The 25,869-nt window shown below is 44.4% G+C and overlaps 2 protein-coding genes across 4 annotated transcripts; one reads left to right on the forward strand and one right to left on the reverse strand.

Moving 5' to 3' along the window:
* The first annotated feature begins 179 nt into the window (after window positions 1–179).
* DUSP23 (dual specificity phosphatase 23) lies at window positions 180–24,711 on the forward strand. Of its 3 annotated transcripts, none has more exons than XM_082202859.1 (4): window positions 180–249; window positions 21,338–21,397; window positions 22,109–22,383; window positions 23,920–24,711. In XM_082202859.1, the coding sequence occupies exons 3-4, from the start codon at window positions 22,114–22,116 to the stop codon at window positions 24,103–24,105; spliced, it is 456 nt and encodes a 151-aa protein (XP_082058985.1). In that variant the 5' UTR covers window positions 180–249; window positions 21,338–21,397; window positions 22,109–22,113; the 3' UTR covers window positions 24,106–24,711. The 3 variants fall into 3 exon arrangements, with proteins under 3 accessions (XP_082058985.1, XP_082058984.1, XP_082058983.1); XM_082202858.1 differs by lacking the exon at window positions 180–249 and adding an exon at window positions 14,911–15,388; XM_082202857.1 differs by lacking the exons at window positions 180–249; window positions 21,338–21,397 and adding an exon at window positions 14,911–15,388.
* LOC309520874 (serum amyloid P-component-like) lies at window positions 9,235–14,258 on the reverse strand. The gene is made up of 2 exons (XM_082202850.1): window positions 14,074–14,258; window positions 9,235–10,054 (listed from the first exon to the last, which is right to left on the reverse strand). The coding sequence occupies exons 1-2, from the start codon at window positions 14,135–14,137 to the stop codon at window positions 9,432–9,434; spliced, it is 687 nt and encodes a 228-aa protein (XP_082058976.1). The 5' UTR covers window positions 14,138–14,258; the 3' UTR covers window positions 9,235–9,431.
* Window positions 24,712–25,869: the final 1,158 nt, after the last annotated feature.

The following is a 25,869-nucleotide window of genomic DNA, read 5'->3' on the forward strand; positions in this document are numbered from 1 at the left end:
GCCCAGGAGATTGAATGATACTTCCCTCTTAGATGTTAATTCAAACCCGCCATAGTTACACAATTAGGTAGGGTTTTTGGCAAATCTTCTATGTTTAATATGAGCACAAATTATATGTTTAATAGGACTACCACCACTTGTCTCTCATGTCTCCTTCCAGGGTGTTTGTTGGCAACCTCCTTGGGACTCCATCTTCTTGGCTGTTGAGTTCTACCTGGCACCTGTTCTTAAGAAGCACATGTCCAGAAGGTAGGTTGCCTATTATCCCATTCTGGTAAATGTTGCTTCTCAGGTGGCTTTTTATGCCTGCCAAGGCTGCTGAAAAGATTAGAGGCAAGATTATTAAAGTGTATTTCCTATCCTAGGGATAATCTTACAGAACAATCAAGATTACTGCCCCCTTAATCCACAAGAGCACCTCTGGCATTTACTTCTGTGCTTTTATGTTGATGTCCTCCTCTTTGGATTCTAGGGCAGGGGTGGGAAGTCTCAGGCCCAAGGACCAGATGTGGGCCCCCAGGAATCTCTATCTGGCCCTTGGATTCTCCCCAGGCAAGTTTCTTAGCCTTCACCAGACCTTTGCTTGGTTTAACACCTTCCTTCTGAGCAAACCAGGTGGCTTTGCCTCTCTGGAAAACCTGAAATGTTCAGGAAGCTTCCAACACTGTGGGAGGCTCCCTACATTCACCCTCCAACTTAGTGAAGGGACAGAAATCCAATTCAGTTCACATTTAAAGACAAACATAATTAATTTCCACTTTCCAAAACTATATGTGAACCCAAACCCAGACATCCTTTGAAATTTGTACTCTGAATTTTGCAATGCAGTTATCCTGCCACGTCCTGCGTGGCATGTACTAAGGTGGGGGGGGACCTTTGGCCCTCTAGATGTTGCTGAACTACGGCTCCCAGCATGCCTAGCCATTGGCCATACTTGCTAGGGATAATGGAAATTGTAGTTCAGAAACAAGCGAAGGGCCAAAGTTTCCCCACACCTGCTCTAGGGTAAAGTCTGCATGTAAATGCATTTATTAGTTAAAAATAAATAAATACAGGAATGTGTTATGTTAGGGGAAATTTCATTGCAAAAATACGTCACTCTTTGAGAAACAGAGATATCTGGTGACTTGCCGGTGTGCACACTGCAGTTCTGCTTCATTTGATACTTTTTCGTGTGAATTATTTTAATCTTCTCACCATGCTTATCCTGGTCTCCCACCTGACTAGAATATATCCGTGATCTATAATGATACCTCTTGCTTATCAGTGTGGAGGTGTTGGGGAGGGGCAAATCTGTCCATTTCCATTTCCCATCATTATATAAGATTTTGGGTAACATACAATGTTCTGCACAGCAATTTTTTCAAATATAATGCATTTTTGTATGTTATTAACTAATATGCACAAGTTTATGCCCACTCCTATCCAAGGAGTGTGCATTCTTGTTCACATTACTTGGCCGTAGAATGGCATTGCAAAATTCAGAAACTGCGTTTCAGTTCGCGTATTGCTTTGGAAAGCGCTGCATACATTGCTTTTGCCTTTAAAGGTGAATGAAATCAAATTTCTTCCACCATTCCTAGACTAAATTATCAGTTTTAGGTTGTTTGGTCTTCAGTTGTGTTGAAGACAAAACTCCATGTAAGGTTACCAGACGTCCCGTTTCCTGGGAACAGTCCCCGGATTTACTAATCAGTTCCCAAACAAAATCCAGTGAAGTTGAAAAGTGTCCCCAGATTCATTGAAAAAAATCTGGTAACCTTACATTAAAGGACAAAAGCAGAGAGGAGGAAGTTCAAGTCCTCTCCTGATCTCAGAGCCATGATTTGGCGACGGGGAAACATGAGGTCTGAACAAGATTCCACACTGTCAGGACTCTCCTTGGCCAAAACAACATCTCTTATTGGAAACAAAGGGTGCCTGTTACCTGAAACAAAGATGTGTTTCTTCTGTTTAAAGCGCTCTGAAACGCTGCTGGATATCTGAAAATTCCCTCAGTGGCCACCACCTGAGCTGAGAGCTTGACTTATCACACTGTGCATTGTCTTCTTTGCTACTTCAAAAAAAAGGTAATCTGTAGGCTTAGCACGAGACGCGGAATATTCTGGAATGGGAGTGAAGCACTCTGAGGGTTGGTGGTCTGTTGTAAAGGACTGAATCCCCATCCCTTTCAATTCTCTAGCAACGAGAGACATATACGGGAGGGTTGCAAATCACAATTTTGTGTGGGTCAAAAAAAAAACCAAGTAGAGATATGTAGTAATCAGGTCTCACCTGGGGAGAAAACAACTCCAGACTTTAATGGAGTCTGGTGTGGAGAGGAAGACTGTTGATTTCTGGTCTGTTTGGAGTTGCATTATGTTTTAAAGAAGCTGAACCTATGCTTGGAAAAGCATTTAAATTATGCAACCACTTGGATGTCTCTTTATTGTTTTAAGTCTGTTTGAAGAAAGTTCGAGTAAAGCTTTCGGATTATATTGATGGGTCTGGACCATTTTTATTCCAGGAGTTTTTATTCATCCTACTGCTTCAAGCTGCCCAATATTAATATCTGCAATACGCTCTGCACCCCCCTTGAGTGTCTTTGCTTGGCCAGAATGAGTCCTTGAAGTGTGATGATGTCTTTTACTTGCTTGGATGCAAGAGAGAACGGCTTGTGAGTGTGTACAGAAAAACTAACCTACTGTCAATGTTGGCCTGGGAGGAGCCAGAAAAGTTCCCCACCACTGCTCTACTTAATTGTTTTCATTGTTAAACTGCTCTTACTGTCAAAATGTTCTGGCTGTGAAGTTCCCATTTGATACAGATCTACAAATTACTAAATATCCACACTGAGGTAAAAGCAATTTTATGCATCTGTGGAAACACCGTATTTTTCGCTCTATAAGACGCACCAGACCATAAGACGCACCTAGTTTTTGGAGAAGGAAAACAAGAAGAAAAAAATTCTGAATCCCAGAAGCCAGAACAGCAAGAGGGATCGCTGTGCATCGAAAGCAATGATCCATCTTGCTGTTCTGGCTTCTGGGATAGCTGTACAGCCTGCATTCGCTCCATAAGACGCCCACACATTTCTCCTTACTTTTTAGGAGGGAAAAGGTGTATCTTATAGAGTGAAAAATACGGTATTTTATTTTCTTTCTCCAGTCCAGAAGGTAGCTGCACTGCTACCGCTGCTAATGGTGCAGCTGAGGCCAGCCCTGAGAAAACATTGGGAGATTTCTCCTACCCTTGGAGAAATTTTGTGAAAGCCCCCCCCCCCAAAAAAAAGCCGAAAGTGATCTGCTTCCGAAATAGGATGGAGGGTGCCAAGAGGCCATTTTGCACACAACTCTACTTCCCCATCTCCAAATTTTGGGAGAAGCAAAACAAAGACTTTCCTCCCAAAACCTGCCTGGACCATTCTGGTGTGGGATGTAACATAAGCAGTAAAGTACAACACTTCCTGTTTGCCCAGAGTGGACACAAAGGGGGATGTTACTCCAGCCAGGAAGACTTCCTGTCACACCTGGTCTGGGGCTTCTTCTTTTTTTTTTAATATTTTTATTGCATTTTTCCAGATAAAGACATGCATTCAGTTCAACAGCAGAAGAATAGAAAAAAGAGAAAGAAAAAAGAAAATATAGATCTTTTCAAAACTTATTTCAATTTCCTGTCGGACTTCCCCACATCCCCTTCACAGTGCATTCTTTACAATAAAGATATCAACAAATTATAATCTTGTTTCATGCGTTTCATTATACTTTCAAAAGCTTACGTTTTAGTTTAAATTACTTATTTTCAATTTAATCTAAAAAAGCAAATATAATGTCATTTGCAACATTTAAACATTGGTTCAATCATTAATTTTTCTTTAATTTCATATGTCCTCCACTCTCTTTGCTGGTGCTAATCTTTCCAGATCGTGCGGATTTTTATAGTTCATATAATTTATAAAACTTTTGCAGATAGTCCTTAAATTTTTTCCAATCCTCCTCCATCGCTTCTTCCCCCAAGTCACGGATCCTGGCAGTCATCTCGGCTAATTCCATGTAGTCCATCAGCTGCGTTTGCCACTCTTCCAGTGTGGGCAAATCTTGAGTCTTCCAGTATTTGGCAATGAGAATCCTTGCTGCAGTAGTTGCATACATAAAAAACGTTCTATCCTTCTTTAACACCTTTTGGCCGACAATGCCCAATAGGAAGGCCTCTGGTTTCTTAGGAAAGGTGTACTTAAACACCTTTTTTAACTCATTATATATCATTTCCCAGAAGGCCTTCACTTTAGGGCACGTCCACCACAGGTGAAAGAATGTCCCTTCGGCCTCTTTACACTTCCAACATCTATTGTCAGTCAAATGGTATATCTTTGCTAGTTTGACTGGGGTCATGTACCACCTGTATATCATTTTCATAATGTTTTCTTTCAGGGCATTACATGCCGTAAATTTCATACCGGTGGTCCATAACCTTTCCCAGTCTTCAAACATGATGTTGTACCCAATGTCTTGGGCCCACTTTATCATGGCCGATTTAACTGTCTCATCCTGGGTATTCCATTTAAGCAGCAAGTTGTACATTCTTGATAATAACTTAGTCTTTGGTTCTAACAATTCTGTCTCTAATTTCGATTTTTCCACCTGGAAGCCTGTTTTTTTTTATCCATCTTAAATACCTCTTGAATCTGGGCATAATGAAACCAATCTTGCACCTTGTCCTTTAATTTTTCATAACTCTGTAACCTCCAATTATCTCCAATTTTTTCTATTATTTCCCCATATGTCGGCCAACCGACCTCCATATTAGGTCTTTTCCGCGCCTTGGCCTCCACTGGTGATAGCCACCTCGGGGTCTTATTTTCTAGCAAGTCCTTATATTTTGTCCAGACTATAAAGATTGCTTTTCTGACAATATGGTTTTTAAACATTTTGTGCGTTTTTACCTTGTCGTACCACAAATACGCATGCCATCCTAAAGAGTTGTTAAACCCTTCCAGATCTAGGACATCAGTGTTCTTAAGCAAGAACCAATCTTTCATCCAGCAGAAGGCGGCAGCTTCATAATATAACCTTAAGTCTGGCAGGGCAAACCCCCCTCTTTCTTTTGCATCAGTTAGTATTTTAAACTTTATTCGGGGCTTTTTGCCCTGCCAAACAAACTTTGAGATATCCTTCTGCCACCTTCCAAAACATTCCACTCTGTCCACGATCTGCAAGGTTTGAAACAAAAATAACATCTTTGGCAAAACATTCATTTTTATAGCTGCTATTCGGCCCAACAAGGAAAGTTTCAATCTTGACCAAATTTCTAAATCTTTTTTCACTTCTGTCCAACATTTTTCATAATTATCTTTGAATAAATTCAAATTTTTGGAAGACAAGTTTACCCCCAGGTATTTCACTTTTTTCACCACATTTAACTCTGTTTCCCTCTGAAACCCATCTGTTTCTAAAGATGTCAAGTTTTTACCCAATACCTTAGTTTTTTGTTTATTCAACTTAAATCCCGCCACCCGACCAAACTCCTGAATCAGTTCAAGAACTCTTTTTGTACTAGATTCTGGCTCCTGTAATGTCAAAACCAAGTCATCTGCAAAGGCTTTCAGTTTATATTGTTTCACTCCGACCTGTACTCCTTGTACCTGCCGGTCCTTCCTAATCATATTCAAGAGCACCTCCAGGACCGAGATAAATAGTAAGGGGGAGAGAGGGCACCCTTGGCGTGTCCCTTTTTCAATTTGAAACTCTTCTGTCACCACATTGTTCACTATCAACTTAGCTTTCTGTTCTGAATAGATTGCCTCTAAACCATTTTCAAACCCCCGTCCCACTCCCATCCCTTCCAAGTTCTTCTTCATAAACTTCCAGGAAATATTGTCAAAGGCCTTCTCCGCATCTATAAAGATTAACACTGCTTTAGTGTTAATATTAGTTTGCAAGAATTCCAAAATATCAATGATGTTCCTAGTATTGTCAGACAAATGTCTGCCCGGGAGAAAGCCTGCCTGGTCCTTATGAATTACTTCATTCAATACCTTTTTTAATCTATTTGCCAAAATGTCTGCAAATATTTTGTAATCCACATTAAGGAGTGAGATGGGACGGTAGTTCTTTAGTTGAGTCTTTTCAGTTTCCACTTTGGGTATCAATGTAATGAAAGCTTCTTTCCACGTTTCTGGTGCTCTCCCTCCATCCATAATCTGGTTACAAACCTCCATTAATGGTTGTATCAAATAGTCTTTTAATGTCTTATAATATTTGGAGGTAAGTCCATCCGGGCCTGGAGATTTGCCCAACTGCATATTCTGAATGGCAGCCTCAATTTCCTGTTGTGTTATTCTGTGATTCAAGGTTGATCTCTTTTCCTGAGAAAGTTCTGGTAGGCCATTAAGTTTCAAAAATTGATCCATCTCAAACACTTCCTCGGGCCCTTGCGTATACAGTTTTTTAAAATATTTCTGGAAACACTTTCTAATTTCACCTGGTTTCTGAATGCTTTTCCCTTCGACCTCTAGATTGGTAACATAGTTCAATTTTTGTCTTTTCTTCAACTGCCATGCTAGCAGTTTTCCACATTTATTTGCTGATTCAAAAGATCTTTGTTTCATTTGTTTTATTTTCCATTCCACTTCTTGATTTATCAATTTCATATATTGTGATTGGTGGAATTTAATTTCTCTCAAAGTCTCTTTTGATTTTGGATTTAATCTCAGTTTCTTCTCTCCATCTTTTATCTTCTCTAGTATCTTATCCTTTTTTCCATTCCAGAGTTTTTTCTTTATTGTGTTCTGTTGTATCAGGAACCCTCTCATTACAGCTTTACTTGCGTCCCAGATTGTTCGCTTTTCCACCGAGGTGTTCAAGTTAATCTCAAAATAGTCCTTTAAAGCTTTTTGGCCCTTCTTTACAATCTCTTGATCTCTTAACAGGTTGTCATTCATTCTCCATCTGAAGGAACCAGCTGGAGTAAGTCTTAATTCCATTTTCAGAGCATTATGGTCGGAGCAAGTCTTTGGGCAGATTTCCACTCTTACCATCTTAGGTGCCAGCCCTCTAGTTACCCAAATCTGGTCGATTCTTGTCCATGACAGATGGGCCTCAGAGAAGAATGTTCCCTCCTTACCTAGGGGGTTCCTTGTCCTCCAAGTGTCAATCAAATCCATATTGTCAGTCAGTTCAAAAAAGGTTTTAGGTAGTCTGCCATCCTTAGTCAAATTTTGATTCTGGGACTTGTCCATTAGGGTAGAGACTACCCCATTCATGTCTCCCATCATGATGATGTTAGTATAGTCCAGATAGTCAAGCAATGTCTCATGCAGTTTCTTGTAAAATTCCGATTTCCCCTCATTTGGTGCATAAATTCCTAATATCAACACTTTTTCTCCTTGAATTTGTGTTTCAATTGCCAAAATTCGTCCATGTTCATCTTTAAACAAAAGTTTTGGTGACAAATTCTCCTTTGCATAGATCACCACACCTCTTTTCTTGACCCTGTCTGATGAAATAAATTCTTGACCTAATCTTTTATTAATTAAAACTTTCCTTTGGAGTCTTGTCACGTGTGTTTCCTGCAGGCAAATTATATCCAGATGTTCTTTTTTCAAAATATGGAAAATCCTTCTCCTTTTCTCCGGGGAATTTGCGCCATTAATATTCCAACTATATAGCTGCAGAGACATCCTTGATTATTCTGTTGCTACTCTATAGTGGGGTGTCCTCTTTTTCCTCCGTAGCCGAGGCAGTAGGCGATGGTCCTGCTCCAGACAGTGGTTGTGGCCAAGGAGCCGCTATCCCTTTCTGTAAATCCTCTCCGTGGTCGTGCAGGAACTTCTGGCAGTCTTCTTGTGTTTTGATTTTAATTTTCTTTCCTTTATATGTAAAAGATAACCCTTGAGGGAACTCCCACCTGTAAGGTATCCCGTTGCCTCTCAATAGTCTCGCTAAGTCCGTATACACAGCTCTGAGGTCCAAGAGTTGTTTTGGTATATCCTTGTAAATTTCCACTCTCTTATTTTGGAACTCAAGTGATTTCTTAAAATGTAGGTCCAATATCTTGTCTCTCTCCTGTTTAGATCTCAAGATAATCAAACAGTCCCTGGGTCTGTCCTTCCTTGTCACTCTTCCCAATCTAAATGCAGTTGTTATTTTAAAATCTTGATCAACTTTTATACCCCAGAATTTGGAGAACTCCTCTGTCAAATAGCCAATCAAATCTTCTTTCTCAAGTTCTGGGATAAGGCGGAGTCTCAGGTTATTTTCCCGATTTCTCAATTCGACCATAGACAGATAGGCTTGCTGGTCACTAATATGTTTAAAGAGTGGCCTTACTTCTCCTTTTATTTCCTCAATTTTTTTATTTGCTTGCTCGGATTTCAAATTGGCAGCTTCGGCCAACTTCCGGTTCTCAGATGCTGTGTCTTTAAGATTTCCAATTTCTTGTGCATGTTGTGTCACTTGTTCAGTAAGTTTTGTAATAGAGGATGTGGCTATATCTATTTTTGCTGTCTGTTTGTCCACTTTCTTATTTAAGATTGCAAATTGATCTAGCATCTGTTTTAATAAAGTAGACTCAGCTCCTCCTGCAGCCATATCCTCTGTTTCAGCCTGACCAGCTTCGTCTAACACAGCTGGGACAGATGATCTACGTGGTTGAGTTGTTAAAGTTGTTTGCACAAGTTGTCCTTTCCCAGCTCTCGCTTTAGCCCTTGTTTTCGGTGGACCACTCATTCCACTGGTCTGGGGCTTCTTCCCCCTGCATGTGACCAGGTAGATGGGCGTGACCCTGGGAGACCCCTGTTCTTCTGCTGATACTGTTGTATTTTGCTGTCCGCTGGCTCTCACACCTCAAATCCTCATGTGGAATGAACCCACATTCTTTTCTGTAACTCTAAGCTAAAGCCTGACTTCAGGGATCCAGCTGTGAACTGAATGCAAGTAAACTTCTTATAACTTATAAAGAAGGCTATTGTGTCTTTATTCTCTTTAGGAGGGATAAAGGGGACTTCCCAGGAACAAAACCCAATCTGGACAAAGCCAGATTGGATTGCTTAAGGAAAGGGATTCAAATGAATCTACCAACTAGATTCCTGATATATATTGGGGAATGCACTCTGCTGCTGCTGACTCACAAGCATGAGTGAGGAAGGATACTATTAAATCAATATACCCTCTCCCACAGCATTCCCACATCTGGTTGGACATCTGTCCCATTCTCTCCTCAGCAATACAAACATTTTTTTAAAAAAGGAAAAGGAAATAAGATGCAATCTTTTTTTATTAGAAGGGCAATGGTATACAAGAAGTTGCATGTATGATTTCCCGGAACTTGTTCACAGGCTGAAAGAGTTGAGATCAACACCGTCACCACTGAAACACCCTGAAGAAAATCTGGATAATTTTAAGACAGCTCTATTTCTTTTTAGGCAAGGGCTTCATTTAAGGCAGCTCCCTAGTTCAGTAGATGGTCTTCAGGGAAGGTTTAACTACGACATACCCCTTAATTTGATAGCTCAGGGATCTCCAGTTCAAAATATATTTGGAAAGGGTGCCGCCATTGCGGATGAGAAGCACCTCATCTGGAGTCAGCACCCGGTCCCACATGTACACATCCGTGAGCTCTCCTAAAAAGGACTGGTTGATATCAAAGCCACCTCCAATGGAATCCTGATCTTGCGCCAGGAGAAGGGATCCCCCTGCGCCTATAGAGTAACCCTTCTTCATGCCCATTCGGGGGAGAGGCTGCCCGTCCAACCAGAACTCCACCAACCCCGTGGCAGACTCCCAGCTCATACAGATGTGCTCCCACTGAGGTCCAGAGGTCATTCTTTCTGGAACGCTGAAGGTCACCGATGCGCCACCCACATAAAAGTTGTATTGGTTGGGTTTGGGCTTGAAGATCAGGAGCTCATTGTCGCTTTTCCGTGTGGCGTAAGAGAAGAGGCCGTAGTTGCGGTTCAGCAATGTGTAGCTTCTCAGGCAGATGGTGACGCTGGTCAAAGGATCCTGGAACGAGGCATTCAAAACCACAGCAGCTGTGTTTGAACTCGCTGGGAATATGAATACCTTCGTTTGAAGGTCTGGAGGCAGGAAAAGAAGAGAGTAAGGGTTTTTTCCTCACACCTATAACTACATGCAGGTGTTAATTGAACGTTGTCTGAGAGATTGCTTTAATATCCTGTAGCCCACTGACTTTTGGTCCTACCCTATAGACCTGTTGTTGTTGTTGTTGTTGTTGTTGTTGTTGTTGTTTCAGACCCTCTCAGCTTCCATATTTTCCAAGAACAGTCCTGGATTTACAGAAGCCATCCCGGTTTCTGATTTGATCCAGGAATGTCCCACTTTTCCTTTTGACGTCCCTATTTTTATTAGAGAAATGTTGGAGGGTATGGAGTTATGCAACCACCGAGCCAAAGAGATGACAATCTTTAAAAGACATCTGAAGGTAGCCCTATATAGGGAAGTTTTTTTAATGTTTGAAGTTTTATTGTGTTTTCATATATGATGGAAGCCATCCAGAGTGACTGGGGCAACCCAGTCAGATGGGAGGGTATAAATAATAAAAATGTTATTATTATGGAATAGAACATGCCTGTTTTCATTGGAGAAATGTTGAAGGGTATGTTGTTATTATTCTTCATTAAATTTCTATACCACAACATAAAATAACATATAAAGACACACTCAAGCGGAAGCCGCGTCAGACTTTTGGATTCCAAAAAACGTTCACAAACCAGAACACTTACTTCCGTGTTTGCGGCATTTGGGAGCTGATTTGTTCAGCAACTAAACTGTTCGGGAACCAAGGTATGACTGTGTCAGCAAGAATGCTAGGTCATATGATAATATGCCTTCACTTCTATGGGACTTGTTGTTTTGAAGGGCTGGCCCTATGATGAGGCACAAGGATGCAGCTGCCTTAAGCAGCAGATGGTGAGGGGGCAGAGAGTAGGGTTGCCATATTTCAGATAGTAAAAATCCAGACTTTGGGGGGGGGCATTGACCAAAGTTGTTGAGCTTTATAAAGTTGTTGGGTTTTTTTTTTTTGTGTGTGTGTGTGTGTTTGGAAATTCGCAAATCAACACTTCCAATGTGGGCTGCCATACGCCTGGGTTTTCCCAGACATTTCAAGCTATTTTCCAAAATTTCACTCGGACGCCATTTTTGACGGACAAATCCCAGCGATGTCCAAGAAATTACAGACGTATGGCAGCCCTAGCAGGGAGTAAGCACAGCTATGAGTGCCCTGTACCCCCCTGTGTTAGCCTGCTGCCCTCAGGTGCAGTGGAAGATACAATCCTTTCACCAGTATTGGAGTAGATTAAGTCCAGTTGGCTTGTGTATGGGCCTTGGGGAAGGGCGCCATCTTGTCCTTTGCCTCAGGCAGCAAAATGTATTGAGCTGACACTGTTTCATGCCCCACCCTACAGCTTAGAAGCAGTTTTGGTGAGGGTGCATGTGACATAAAACCCTCTGTAGGAGTGAGACATGGCAGAGGGCACCATTTTCCAGCTCACCTCAGGTGGCAAAATGCCTTGGTCAGCCCTGCTTCTCCACCTTTATCATAGAAAATCATGCCCTCTGTAGAAGACAGGTCTCACACTGGGCTGAACACTGAGCTGGGTGGGATCTCCACCGTTTTTAATTATGAGCTCAGAAAACCAACAGTCTTAGCCAACGGCTGAACTGTGACTCTGGCAGAATCACATGCAAAAGTTGTTTTGTGCTGGTATTGTTAATGAATCACTTCGTTCATAAACCACCAATATGCCATTGTTAAGATAATCCACGGCAGGCTTCCTCAATCTCGGCCCTCCAGATGTTTTTGGCCTACAACTCCCATGATCCTTAGCTAGCAGGGCCAGTGGTCAGCGATGATGGGAATTGTAGTCTCAAAACATCTCAAGGGCCGAGGTTGAGGAAGCATGATCCACGGGCAAAAGTCAGAAGAAAATCATTAAAATACAATAAATTTAATGACAATATTTTTTTAAAAAAAGCAGCAGGATTAAATGGCATAAGCACATAAGATGCTACAGTGGTACCTCAGGTTAAGTACTTAATTCGTTCCGGAGGTCCGTTCTTAACCTGAAGCACCACTTTAGCTAATGGGGCCTCCTGCTGCTGCTGCCCGCTGCCGGAGCCCAATTTCTGTTCTTATCCTGAAGCAAAGTTCTTAACCTGAAGCACTATTTCTGGGTTAGCGGAGTCTGTAACCTGAAGTGTATGTAACCTGAAGTGTATGTAACCCGAGGTACCACTGTATTTCGGGTCAGTGGGCCTTCTAGTCAAGTATCTTGTCCTCACATTGGCCAACTAGGTATCTAAGGGAAGCACACAAGCAGAACCTGAGGTGCAACAACAACAAACAAACAAGTAAACAAACACAAGAATGCATAGTTAAATATTTGAACCACAGCAGACAGTAAGGGTTTGAAAAAAATCTCAAGTAATTTGCCCAGAGGAACAAGAACATGTGTGCAAGGTGCAAGACCTTCATTTGCTCTGAAGAACCAATCTCTACTATTTTTTTATTTTCCTTTACTAGATTTTATTTTATTATTTTTCTTTACTAAATCTTTGTTTCATTACTACTTAAAAATGAGCACCAGCACTTCGCATTGTTCTTAGCAATGAGTCAACGGACACTCCTGTTCTTTAAACAAAGGTAATCCAAGTTCATAACCCGCAGCCTATTCAAAATAGTAATCTCACAGCTGTGTTTGTTTTCACCACACCGGGAAACCCCAGCTTTTCCCCATCCAAATCTTCTCCTTCCTCCAAGTGCCTCTGAGTCACAAACAGCAGCACAGTGGCTATTTTCGAGTCTTGACTCGGTGGCCTCATGGTCTCCTCTCTAAAAAAAAAAACCCTTTCACCCTAGATTTATGGTCAGGGGCAGTTCTTTAGATGGCAATGTGTTATTCCACTTCCTTCAAATGTGTTCAACCATCAGCCCTGCTGCAACCCGGACCACTCCTGCTCATTCATAGGATCACAGAACCGGAGAGCTGGAAGGGACTCTGAGGGTCAGGAATCTCAATGCTCCCCATCCAATTTGAAACCAATACGGACCCTGCTTAGCTTTGCAAATGCTGTTGGCGTCCATCTGTCTCAAGCAGAAGTCGGCAAAGTTTTTGTGGCTTAGGCTGGTTCACAATCCCGCAGACGCCGCAGTGGGCTGGACTGCACACACACACACACATGCACAAACACTATTTCTGGCGCAACTTCCCATTGGGTGCAGGAGCTTCCTACAGCCAATGGGAAGCCGGCCAGCATCGCAGAAGGCGGTCCCTGCTCTGCTCCACGCCGCGCCAGTTTAGTGCGCCGCACGGGAACCGACCGAGCAGGTAGCGGGGGTCCGTGGGCCAGTTAAATGACCCCCATGGGCTGCTTGTGGCCCATGGGCCATAGGTTGCCGACCCCTGGTCTTGAGAAACAATGGAGTATGCCTCCGGTGGGGGAAGTCAAACTGCTGCGTTAGCTGCACCGAAGTGAGGGGGGCAAGCCTAGGCAGTGTGCATGGAGGTCCTGGGCTGTCCAGATGACAAGACCCCCCCCCCCTCGGCCTCACCAATATGGTCCAAGGGAAAGCAGAGCAATACACTTGGCACCAGCTTGGCAGCAGGAGTGGCTGGAAGAAGGCATACAAGGTGCCATCCAACCACCTAAGGGACTCCACTCTGGATATAATTATTATTATTATTAATTATTATTATTTATACCCCTCCCATCTGGCTGGGTTTCCCCTGCTACTCTGGGTGGCTTCCAACAAAATATTAAAATACAATAATCTATTAAACATTAAAAGCCTCGAAAGAGGATATGCCTTTTCTTCTCCCAAAGACATCCTACAAGGCAGTAGAGGTTTAGGATCAGCGTTTTCCTTGTCCTACATGGGCTCCTTTCCCAGGTTCCAGAGCCCTATCTGTCCCTCCAATGCGCTAGCAGTTCTATCGCTGCAGAACCAATTGGAGCCCTCCAGGATTCCCCCCCCCCCATCCTGCCCTGGTGGTTCCACAGCAGACGATCCAGCTGTTTAGCTCTGGTGCAGAGCTACAGGCATTTCAACTGTACAGCTCAACACGGCACTCACCTTCCTCTGCCAGAGACCCTAAAAGGCAGGCCAGGATGACGAGAGAGGAGTGAAGGATCTCCATTCTGGCTGGACACAGAACAAACTGGTCAAAGCGACCCCAGAATCTGCTTTTGATTTCTGTTGGGAACTTCTGTTCTCAGCAAAGTCAATCTGCAATTGTGAAATTTTGCAAACTTTCGCGGCATTTATATCTGAACTGACCTGGGTAGGCTGAGTTTCCTGTTGCTTACTTCCTAGGGATTTCCCCAAAGTATTGACAAAACTGTTCCTCTCCCCCCACTTTCAAAACTACCTCAACTAGCACTGGCTTCTCTTTTTAACTCCTTCCAGCTCAAAACCATTCCTCACAAACCTTGGATTCCAAGAGCCTTTTAGGACAGTATTCTTAGCCAGGTTTTGTGGGACGGTAAGGGCCATAGCTCAGGGGCAAGGCAACTTCCCTGGTGGACTTCAGGGTTTGTTTCTTAGTTTGTTTTCTGAGATCCAAAAGCCTTTTTCCAGCTTAGGAAATTCATTTACGCCTGAACACCATACCTAAAGAGAACTTTTTCGCATCAGATCTCTGTTGTGGACTTCCTTTAAACTCTTTGTGTGGTCCTTTTGTCTTAGAGGTGGAGATCTCCTTGGCAGGAGGATGACAATAGACTTCGCTTTATCTCTTTTTCACCCCACTTAGTCTTCTCTTGCAATTTAGCTTAGAGTTTAGAGTAAGCTACTAACATGAGTTTGACCAAACTGCAGGAGGTAGTGGAAGACAGCAGTGCCTGGCGTGCTCTGGTCCATGGGGTCACGAAGAGTCGGACACAACTAAACGACTAAACAACAACAACGGGCCAGCTTCTGGAATCAGCTCCGCACAGCGACTCAGCAACTTCTCAGGAGGAAAAAACACGCGGGTGGGTGGGTGTTCGGCGATGCAGCAAAACACGCAGAGGGAAGTGGCAAACAGGGCGCACCATAACAAACACATGCGTAAAAGCAGGCAGGGCGCACTCTCCGGCCCCCGGGGATTGTTAATTAATCCTGACCCACTGCGATCACCATGTGGGTCCACAGGAAGCAAGAATGGAGACCTCCCGACGCGGATTGGGAGTCCCACCCTGAACAGCTCCTTCTGCCCGGCTTGGTTCTTGCTGCAAGAGTTGGGAATTTGGAGAGGCTCCCTTGCACTCTTCTGCTCTCCAAAGGACGGGCATTTGCAGAGGTTCCCTTTCCGCTTGCACTGGGCGGGCAGGAAGTGCGCCCCTTGGCATCGGTATGACTTCCAAGCCGGCTCCTTTCTCCTGTTTTGCAACCCTGCTTTTCGTTTCAGGTACTGCGCGGGAAATCGGGTACCCAAAACAATGTCAGAAAAAGGGGGAAAGCGGCAGCAGATCAGGGGGCCTTGATTCCAGGGGCGCGCTGCCCATCCACATGCACGGATGCCGAGCCGTAGATGCCCCAAAGCTGGCAGCCACCCAGGAACCACTTTTAACCCAAACATGCATTTGGAGACCCGCTTCTTAAATTTCCCCCATCTATTTGCAGGGTGAGAGTGTTCCTCCTGCGACCCACCTTAGATCAGGTCCGCTTGCCCCGACCCACCAGTTGAAGACTTTACAGGATACTGGTGGGACCGGCTGTGTGATAGAACACCTGCTTGGCATTCAGAATGTCCCAAGTTCACTGCCTGGCATCTTGCGGTAGCGCTGAGAATGTCCCCGCTTGAAATCCCTGGGAGCTGCTGCCAGTCAGTGTCGACAATACTGAACGAGATGGACCAATGATTTGACTCACTAAAGGACTATATGGGGGGGAGGCGTTTGAGGGCAGCCTCAATGTCGTCCTGGGACAAGATTTCTTTGCCAAGGGTTATTTTTAGGCTGTCTAGCAAAGGGGGGCGAGGACTGACAAGCAGTCTGCTTGTATATGAAGTACGTGGTTTTAAATCTGCCCTCAGAGTGTTTTCTGTACATTTAAAAAGAGTGATGAGAAAACTATTGTTTGGAGGAGCATTTGGATATCTTACCTGCCCTTCCCCAAAGATCCCAGCTGTGATTCCTGCACTGAAAGATGGTAGACTAGTCCTAAGTTCCTAAGTTTGTTGACAAACAAGGTTTTACGTATTTTATTCCTCACTTCTATGTCAATTTAGCTCCCTACCTGGAGAAAACCAGGTTTTACACTTGCTGAATAATGTCGCTAGAGCTATACCTTCCTTGGTGGCCAAATTTCTTTTTTTAGCTTTTAAGCGCCGCAAGACTATAATTGACTGTATTGATATGGGGCTATCTGTTTAGCCCATTTTAGTGTTGGCTAAGCTCTAAAATCTTCTTGGATGTTTTAACTGTGTATTGACAATTGTACTTTTTTCTGACTGACGGTCGAATAAAAGGTTGATGATGATGATGATGTATTTTATTCCTCTATTAAATTTGTATACTGCCCGTCATCTGAAAATCACAGGGCAGTTCACAACATAGAAAATACAAAGCGAGAATGCAGACTAGAACAAAAACAAACCAAGAAACCACCCCACTCCCTTCCAACTCTACAGTTTTATGATTCTGGCTTACAGCAATATAAAAATACAGTACAAAATTAAGATCAGCAGCAAGCAATAATGTTTGTGTCTCATGCACTCTGTCAAAGGGGCAAGTCCTGGGATGGGGAACCCAGGCCCAGAGGCAAATGCGGCCCTTCAGGCCTCTCTGCCTGGCCCTCAGGACTTTCCCCATCCTCCAGAGCCACACCCCTTACTGGCCACACCCCCTTCAGTGCTTTTGCCTGGCTGGAGGGTGGAGATAGATGCATGTGGAAACAGACACACCAGTAATGTTCTGCCTGCTTTAGCCTCTGGCTACACATATTTCTGGCATGTGGCCCCCAACAGGTTTCCCAGAATGAAGTGTGGCACCCGAGATTCAAACAGGCTCCCTACCCCTATCTACTGCTAGCTTCTGAAGGCTTTCAAAGAGGGGGAAATTAGACAAAAGAGAGAATCTTATCCATCTTGGCTGTGAGTCCTGGAATACCTTCTCCCTGCCTTGTGAGCCCTTTCCACCTGGCCTGGGAGGGCAGGGCTCTGACTGACTCCAACTACAAAAGTTGAGGCTGCTGAACAGAGCCTTGGCCTGAACTATTGTTTAGGGGGGTTTGTTGCAGGTGGGGTGGTTGTTGCTGATATTATTTTTTTGTATCTTTATTTTAGAGCTCATTATTTATGTTGAAGTTTTTCTGTTTGGTTGTATACTTCTTGATGTTTTACTTATTGTTGGTGAGGATGATGATGATGATGATAATAATAATAATAATTTCATTATTATACCCCGCCCATCTGGGTGTGTTTCCCCAACCACTCTGGGCAGCTTACAGTATATATAAAACATAATAACAGCATCAAACATTAAAAACTTCCAGATACAAGGCTACCTTCAGATGTCTTCTAAAAGTTGAATAGTTCTTGTATCTCCTTGACATCTGAAGGGAGGGCATTCCACAGAGAGTTTGTGACTACTTTTGTTATGTTGTACTTACGTATTCTTTCCATGGTGTAAGCTGCCTTACATAAAATTATGTATATATGTGTATCCTATAAAATGCTTTCGGAAAGAGGTTTGGGGATGACTGTCCCATGGAGGGATGCCAGAAAATATGAAGCAAATAATAATTACTATTTTCCATTTGTACTTCATTGAAAGAAGCCCACCTCTTAATATTGTGCTTGGATGGTATGTGACTTCCCAAAGGATGAACAGAGATATATAGAAGGCCTATGCTTGGGTGGGATGGTTTTGTTTTGTTTATTTTTTCATTATGTATTTTGTGTTGTTTATATTGCAAGTTTATGTTGTGAACTGCCCTTAGATCTATGGGAGAAGGACAGCATACAAATTTAATAAATAATAATAATGTTGGAAATGCACTACTTGGAAGCTGGCTTGGAGAGATGCAAGGATCTTCAGATATGTAGTGTTGATGGGTGGAGGGGAGGAGGCAGATCTCCTGGGGCTCAGGTTGTTGTTATTATTGTATTTAATCTATATACCGCCCTTCATCCGTAGACCTCAGGGTGGTTTACAGAATAAGAGTACAAGGCGAAATTCACAAAAGACATAATATGAACAAGAAAAAGAACAAAGCAAACAAATACCTCTCACAGGCACATTTAAAAGAGCATAAGATGTTAATAATCCAAAGGCCTGCCTAAAGTGGAATGTTTCTGCCTGGCACCTAAAGGTGTATAATGAAGGCGCCAGGCGAGCCTCCCTGGGGAGAGCATCCCACAAACGGGGAGCCACTGCAGAGAAGGCCCGTTTTCGTGTTGCCACCTTCCGGACCTCCTGCGAGTGGGGCGCATGAAGAAGGGCCTCAGAGGATGATTGAAGAGTCTGCATAGGTTCATATGGAGAGAGGCGGTCCTTGAGATACTGCTTAAGGCTTTATAGGTCACAACCAGCACTTTGAATTGAAACTACGTAATTGGCAGTCAGGCCAGGATCGGTGTACTATGCTCAAATCGTCTTGGCCCAGTGAGCACCTAAACTCGCCTTCACCACTAACCCTTTAACTACTAGGGAAATTTATCTTTCCTTGGCTGCAGGGGGTGGGGGCAGAGAGAAGTGCAGTGCTGTTAGATCAGGCTGGAGGGAGCCTGTATAGTCCAGCATCCTATGCTCACAATGGCCAACCAGAGGCCTAGTTGAGAAGCTCACAAGCAAGATTTCGGCTTCTCCTGTACAGAGCAATGGTGGCCACAAGAGGCTGCTGTAACACCAAAGGTTGCATTTTGGAGGGCATTATAAACTGCATCTGCAAACCTAGGCATGCTTACCTGGGAGTAAGCCCCACTGAACTCAGTGCATAGCTGTCAATCTTCCCTTTTTTTTGCGGGAAATTCCCTTATTCCGGCACCATTTTCTGCTGCTTCCCACTGCTATCCTGGATTGTTAGATATCCTGTAGACTGTCCCCTTATTTTCGAGGCTGCTGATCCCTTATTTTCAAATCTGAAAGTTGACAGCTATGACTCAGTGAACCTGTACATCTGCAGCCCTAAATATATTTATCCTTATTTCTTCCTTAGCGCAGTCCCCACCAGATCCTGCACAGCTCCGAAACGGATGCCACCAGGGATTGAAGCAGATTTTCTGCCAACATTTCTCCGGGGAAACTAGGGACGTCCTTTTCTATTATTATTATTATTATTATTATTATTATTATTATTATTATACTCCACCCATCTGAGTGGGTTGCCCCAGCCACTCTGAGCAGCTTCCAGCATATATAAAACATAATAAAACATTAAACATTTAAAAAAACTTCCCTATACAGGGCTGCCTTCAGATGTCTTCTAAAGGTTGTATAGTTACTTATCTCCTCGGCTATGGGGTTGCATAACTCCATACCCTACAACATTTCTTTGATGAAAATAGGAATATTTCTAAGGGAAAGCAGGACATTCTGGCATCAAATCAGAAACCGGGACGGCTTCTGCAAATCCGGGACTGTCCCTGGAAAATAGGGACATTTGGAGGGCCTGTGAAGGCTCCTTCCCCTGGGAGGCCACCCAGGGAATATCTGCTTGGGCTGAGGGCCAACAAAGATGGCGGCACCCTGGGCCATTGGCTTCTGCTTTGCAAAGCTTCAGGTCTGGGTAGTTCCACCGGCAGAGAGATTACATGATCCCACCCGGAGAGCCTCCCTGCAGGTTTTCTCATTGACTCCGGTGACCTCAGAGGAGATAATCCCCCCTGCTTTTGTTATCTGTGGGAAGAGGCGCTGAGTCATCGCTCTTAAGCGCCAAGGGTGGGCCGCCGCCAGAGATTCCCATCATGCCTCTGTGCTTGACGGGCCTTGGAAGCTTGGTGAATCCTAGAACTGTAGAGTTGGGAAGGGCACAAGGGGCATCTAGTCCAACCCCCCCCAAAAAAATGCAGGAATCTCAGCTCAAGAATCCCTGACAGGTGGCCAAGCCAATCTGCTCTCCCCCTCAGAAAGGTCTTCCTAAGTTTTGGTCACAATCTCTTTTTTTGTTATAGTTGATTGGACTAAGGGAATATTGTTTTTAAATAATGATGATGATGATAACAACAACAACAATAACAACAACAACAACAACAACTTATTGTTTAAATAATAATAATTTATTATTTATACCCTGGCCATCTGGCTGGGTTTCCTCAACCACTCTGGGCAGCTTCCAACCGAATATTAAAAACAATACAGCACTAAAGATTGACATAGCGGGCAGATGAAGAATTGGAAGTCCCTTAATTTCTGAATTTTACTTTCTATCATTCTCTTTTAACCTCTTTTCTACCCTCTCTTTTCTCTCTCTGTTTCTTTCTCTCTTCCTCCCCCACCCCCCTTTTTATTGTAACTACATAAAAGTATTGGTTTGGTTTTTTAAAAGGGGAAATATATTACGTTATCTTTTTCTCTATAAACCATAATTAATAAAAACATTTTTTTAAAAAAAAGAATCTCCTTTCTTGTCCTTTGACAAGAACAAGCCGACTCTTCTGAGAAGGTTTAGAGACTCCAGCCATTTTTATTACTCATACAACCAATCTGCAATGCTGTTTTGACCCTTTATGCAGGGGTGGAGTTGTTTTGGGGGCTTGAGGGCCACATTTCCTTCTGAGCAACCTTCTAGGGGCCACATGCCAATGGCCAGCGGGGCTAGAGGCAAAAGCAGGTGGAACAACTGATGTGAATATTATCTCTTTCTGGTAGCTTAGTTGGCAGTGCGGGGAGAACAAAGTCCTGGTGGCTAATAGCCGTTGAGAGCTTTATCCATCATGAATTGCTCTACTACTTTGCTCCATATAATCTTATGCCAGTTAGTCTTTATGTTAGGACACCTCCACTATTCCCCAGAAGAGATTCAAGCATATTTGAGAACTTTAAAATGGTGCAATTAAAGCTCCCTCTGGTGCAACATATCAACTTATTTTTTAAAATAAGGAAAGTAAAGACAGTGATGGAGGAAAGCACCCAAAATCTTGAGTTAACCATCAACTGACAAAACGGTGTCTGTCCTCCCTGTGAACACATCAGGGCCAGTGCTCAGTAAAGCGTGGACATTGTATAACCTCCACACAAGCGTTCTACCAGCAAATCTGGATGAATGCTCAATAAACAGGTCAGCAGGAAGGGCTCAGTGCCACAAGACCCTGCTATTTTTCCTCTGCAATAGGTTGCTGGAGTAAATTCGTCAGCACCGCCGAGAGGATCTAATTAAAACAAAAATCTCTTGTGTTTACTTCTTTCTCTTGCAGCGTTCCAGTTTTCTTTTGCCTCCTCTGCAAAAGGGGCTTCTCACAACAATAACCCATGAGGTAAGTGAGGTGCAAAACGAGCAAATAACAGATTATTACTTGTTCATCCCAGCAATTTGCCCATGGCCGGTCCTACCATTAGACAGAGGTAGGCAGTGACCTTGGTGGAAATTCTGCATCTGATCCCGGTCATCGCTGACATGTGGCCCTCAGAAGATCGCCCAGACAAGAGTGTGTCCCTGCCGAAACGAGGATGTGAAGACAGTAGCGCTTTCCTCTGTGTGTCTTCCAGCAGCTGGTACACAGAGAAAGGCTGCCTCACTATGCGAATGTTTGCTTAATACCTTTTTGTTCCCTTTCCTGTGTTGTTCACTTTTAATACCTGCAAAGACAACAGCCGGAGCTCTCTCCGGCACCTCCCCACCCTTTTTCTGTTAGCACAGCGATCATCCTGTGTTTTGTTTTCTTTTCCAAATCGGGCAGCGGATTTCCACACACAAACCAGCTTTGGTTCTAAGAACGCTTAATCCCAACCCAATACCTTTGGCTGCGTTGAGGGCTAGGCGGTGGCGGCTCTGTTCCCAGAATCCTCCGGGGCTGCACTCAGGGCAGCTCCAGCCAGACCGCACCGAGGCGAAGTTTTCCGCAGAGGGTGGCACTAGGGAACCGCGCCCAATTCTCAGGCAGCCTTCTGAGAACACGGCAGGGAGAAGGGAGTTGCCTTTTGGTGAACTACCTCCGCTTTGGTTTTTCTCTCCCTCTCGCTCACAGGGTCCATGGCGTCCGACAAGCCACCCAATTTCTCCTGGGTAGCGCCAGGCCAGCTGGCGGGGCTGGCCATGCCCCGCCTGCCCGCACACTACCGGTACATGCATGAACATGGCATCCGACATCTGGTGTCACTCACGGAGCGCAGCCCGCCGTACCACGACACCTGCCCCGGCATCCAGCTCCACCGCCTGCGTATCACCGACTTCTGCCCGCCTTCGCCTGAGCAAATCCAGCGCTTCCTGCAGATTGTGGACGATGCCAACGCCAAGGGGGAGGTCAGTTTTCATGCCGCCGTATCAAGGCAATTTCTCTAGCTGGTCTAGTGTTGTCTATGCCGGGGGTGGAGAACTGGACTTTGAGCAGTGGGCTGGATTCTTATCTCCTTGAGTTTCTTTTTCAACCTTAAGTCTCCACATTTCCACATCAGTTTGTGATTTTAAAAAACAATCCCCATGAAAATTTTAGTGTGAATTTATGAGCAATTTTGTCAAATACAATGTGTTTGCGTATGTTATTTTTAGTGTACAGTGGTACCTTGGGTTAAGTACTTAATTTGTTCTGGAGGTCCCTTCTTAAGCTGAAACTGTTCTTAACCTGAAGCACCACTTTAGCTAATGGGGCCTCCTGCTGCTGCCATGCCGCCACCGCGCGATTTCTGTTCCCATCCTGAAACAAAGTTCTTAACCCTAGGTAATATTTCTGGGTTAGCGGAGTATGTAACCTGGAGCGTATGTAACCTGAAGCGTATGTAACCCGAGGTACCACTGTACTGTAATGTGCCATTTTTACACTTTCGTTTGTGCGTCTGTGTATTTGTACACATTGCTTGACTGGAAAACTACCTTGTAAAATTCGGAGAGGTACGGATTTTGATGGGTGGCTTTCCCCCCCCCCCCCATTTGCACATTGTTTCAGAATGGAATAGGTAGGTTCAAGAAGCAGCTCAGTAGCTTCACTAGCTTCACTGCAAGTGGGTCACTGTGGGAGGGTGGGGAGGTGGCAGAGGTTCAGGCTGGTGCAAAAGCACCAGCAGAGCTAATCCAGCACCTCACCTCTCCCTTGTGGTAAGCAACAGCGACCCACCCAATGGAAACCCCACCTGGCAAACCGCTTCTGATGTCTTCCTGTTCAAGTGCATTTCCCTGATGCTTCCCTAATTTGCAAAAAACCAACAAAAAACACCCCACATTTTTTTACAAGCAGATTTCTTGCAATAAAGACCTTAAAATTAATGGCACTGATTTGCAAGGCCCCATCCATACCTGAAGTTTAAATCACTATTATACCACTTCAATCATGGGTAAGCATCCTTGGAATTACAGTTTTTTAAAGGATTCTGAGAGTTGTTAGGATACTCCTATTCCCTTCACAGAGCTGCAATTGCCAGAGTGATTTAACAATTCCCATTCCTAGGAAACCCTCCCTCAATTGGCTGGTAGTTAGAAAGATGAGAGGTGAGGGTTGAGCCTACAGTGATGTGATCTAGAAGCAAGAGAGAGGCAGAGCAATGCTTGATTTCTCTTTGAATCCAAGGCTGTGGCTATGAAGGAAATGCCAGTCTTGGGGTGTGAATGCAGGCTCAGGTTGTATATACATGTAAATAAACCATATATCATAAATACACCACAGTCTCTGCTGTGCCTCATTCCAAAGGAAACGCAAACCTTGGGTAAGTGCCTGGAACTCCTGGGATCTCGCACCACTCAGAGGTCAGGGTAGCATGCGACAGTAGTGTGCAGACGTGCCAGGAGCTCTTCAATTTCACAAATGTAAATTTCCTTTCACGCTGTGGCTTTCCCTCTCTTCACCAGGCTGTGGCAGTGCATTGCATGCTGGGATTTGGCAGAACCGGAACCATGTTGGCCTGTTACCTCGCCAAGACCCAGAAGATCACTGGCGTCGACGCCATCCACGAGATCCGCAAGCTGCGGCCAGGCTCCATCGAGACCCATCACCAGGAGAAGGCCGTTGTCCAGTTCCACCACCGTATCAAATAGCCAGAGGAAGAGATGAGGAGGGGCACTAGGAACTCCTCTGCTGCTGAGTTGACTCCATGGGGGATTTTAACTTTACCATAACCCCTGTTGCTGGCGGAGGATTATCTGGCTGCCAAATGGGGAGGCTGGTTGATTTGTTGGTTGGTTGGTTGGTTTTCTTGTTTGAAGCAGGTGCAGGCAGTCTGCATCCCTCCAGTGTTGCTGAACTACAACTCCCATCACCCCTGGCTGTTGGCCCTGCTTGCCAAGGCTTATGGGAGTTGTAGTTCAGTGACATCTGGAGGGCCAATGTTTCCCTGCACATGCTTTAAAGGGATGCTTTGGATTCTTTAGTGGGGGCTTCTGCTTGGGGTACAAACTGATTTTTTTGTGGGAGTTTCAGATACTCAGGGAACAGAACCCCATTGCAAGGGTTGGCAGCGAGCAGTGAGTTTTCCCTTTCACCCTGGAAGAAACAGCCAGCATGGGCAGTCAGGAGACATTTTACAAACTGTCTGTGCATTTAAGGAGTGTCATGGGATGCTCTTTTCTGTCGCAAGCCAGCAGATTCTCCTGTCTTGACACTTCACTGCCCAGAAATAAAGGCGATCAAAGGTGACAACTGTACATATTCACTTTCAGTTCATTTTATTCTGTATTATTTATTCTTACATTCGCACCCCAGTGCTTCCTCTGAGGAGTTGTACACGGTTCCCCCCTTCTCCATTTTATCCCCACAGCGATCCTTTTAAGGTAGGCCAGTTGAGAGACGGCGACTGGCCCAGCGTCACCTGGTGAGCTTCACGGCTGAGTGGGAATTTGAACCCTGATCTCCCAGGTCCTAGTCTAGCACTCTGACCATTTCACCACAGGGCTAGGGAAGCATTTTTTCAGCTCAAGGGCCACATAACTTTCTGGAAAACCTTCTGGGGGCCACATGCCAGCAGGGGTGGAGAGGTGATTAAATGGAGGAGGGGGTTGTCACTTTAGTCTATAAAAAGTTCTAAAACAAATAATATAATCAATTGAATAAGAGTATTATTATTGTTTAACTGGGACGCGGGTGGCGCTGTGGGTAAAACCTCAGCGCCTAGGACTTGCCGATCGCATGGTCGGCGGTTCGAATCCCCGCGGCGGGGTGCGCTCCCGTCATTTGGTCCCAGCGCCTGCCAACCTAGCAGTTCGAAAGCACCCCCGGGTGCAAGTAGATAAATAGGGACCGCTTACCAGCGGGAAGGTAAACGGCGTTCCGTGTGCTGCGCTGGTTCGCCAGATGCAGCTTGTCACGCTGGCCACGTGACCCAGAAGTGTCTGCGGACAGCGCTGGCTCCCGGCCTATAGAGTGAGATGAGCGCACAACCCTAGAGTCTTTACCTTTACCTATTATTATTATTGTTGTTGTTGTTGTTATTATATAGCAATGAATAGAACCCAGTTAGCATTTGTAAAATTCAGGGATACTAAAAACCAGTAGTCATGCGTGCCTCCATCCAGGGCACACCTTTGCATTTCATTTACAATAAGGAAAATCATATGACTGTTTAGCATCCTGTATCTCTAAAGGGAAAATAGCATACAAAGCAAAGTTACTCCACCCTGAAGTGCTTTGGCTAGAAGCTACCAGAAGGGGGAGCTTGTGTGTCGCCTTTTCTCTTTAGACAAAACATCGTCCCTAATTGGAACCTGTTTATTATTATTTTTAATAACTCCTGATTACTCTACCCATCTGCTTCACACATTCCTTACATAGGTGGGTGCAGGATAGGAGGAGGGGACACGGGAGAG

The sequence above is a fragment of the Podarcis vaucheri genome (genome assembly GCF_965113315.1).
Source record: "Podarcis vaucheri genome assembly, chromosome: 16".
In the NCBI taxonomy this organism is placed as follows: Eukaryota; Metazoa; Chordata; class Lepidosauria; order Squamata; family Lacertidae; genus Podarcis; species Podarcis vaucheri.

Coding starts and splice junctions, on each gene's coding strand:
- LOC309520874 (XM_082202850.1), bottom strand. CDS start 14,137: ATGGAGATCCTTCACTCCTCTCTCGTCATCCTGGCCTGCCTTTTAGGG. Junction 10,055..14,073: donor AGGGTCTCTGGCAGAGGAAG/GTGAGTGCCGTG, acceptor TCCTGCCTCCAG/ACCTTCAAACGAAGGTATTC.
- DUSP23 (XM_082202857.1), top strand. CDS start 15,334: ATGACTTCCAAGCCGGCTCCTTTCTCCTGTTTTGCAACCCTGCTTTTC. Junction 15,389..22,108: donor AACCCTGCTTTTCGTTTCAG/GTACTGCGCGGG, acceptor TCTCGCTCACAG/GGTCCATGGCGTCCGACAAG. Junction 22,384..23,919: donor ATGCCAACGCCAAGGGGGAG/GTCAGTTTTCAT, acceptor TCTCTTCACCAG/GCTGTGGCAGTGCATTGCAT.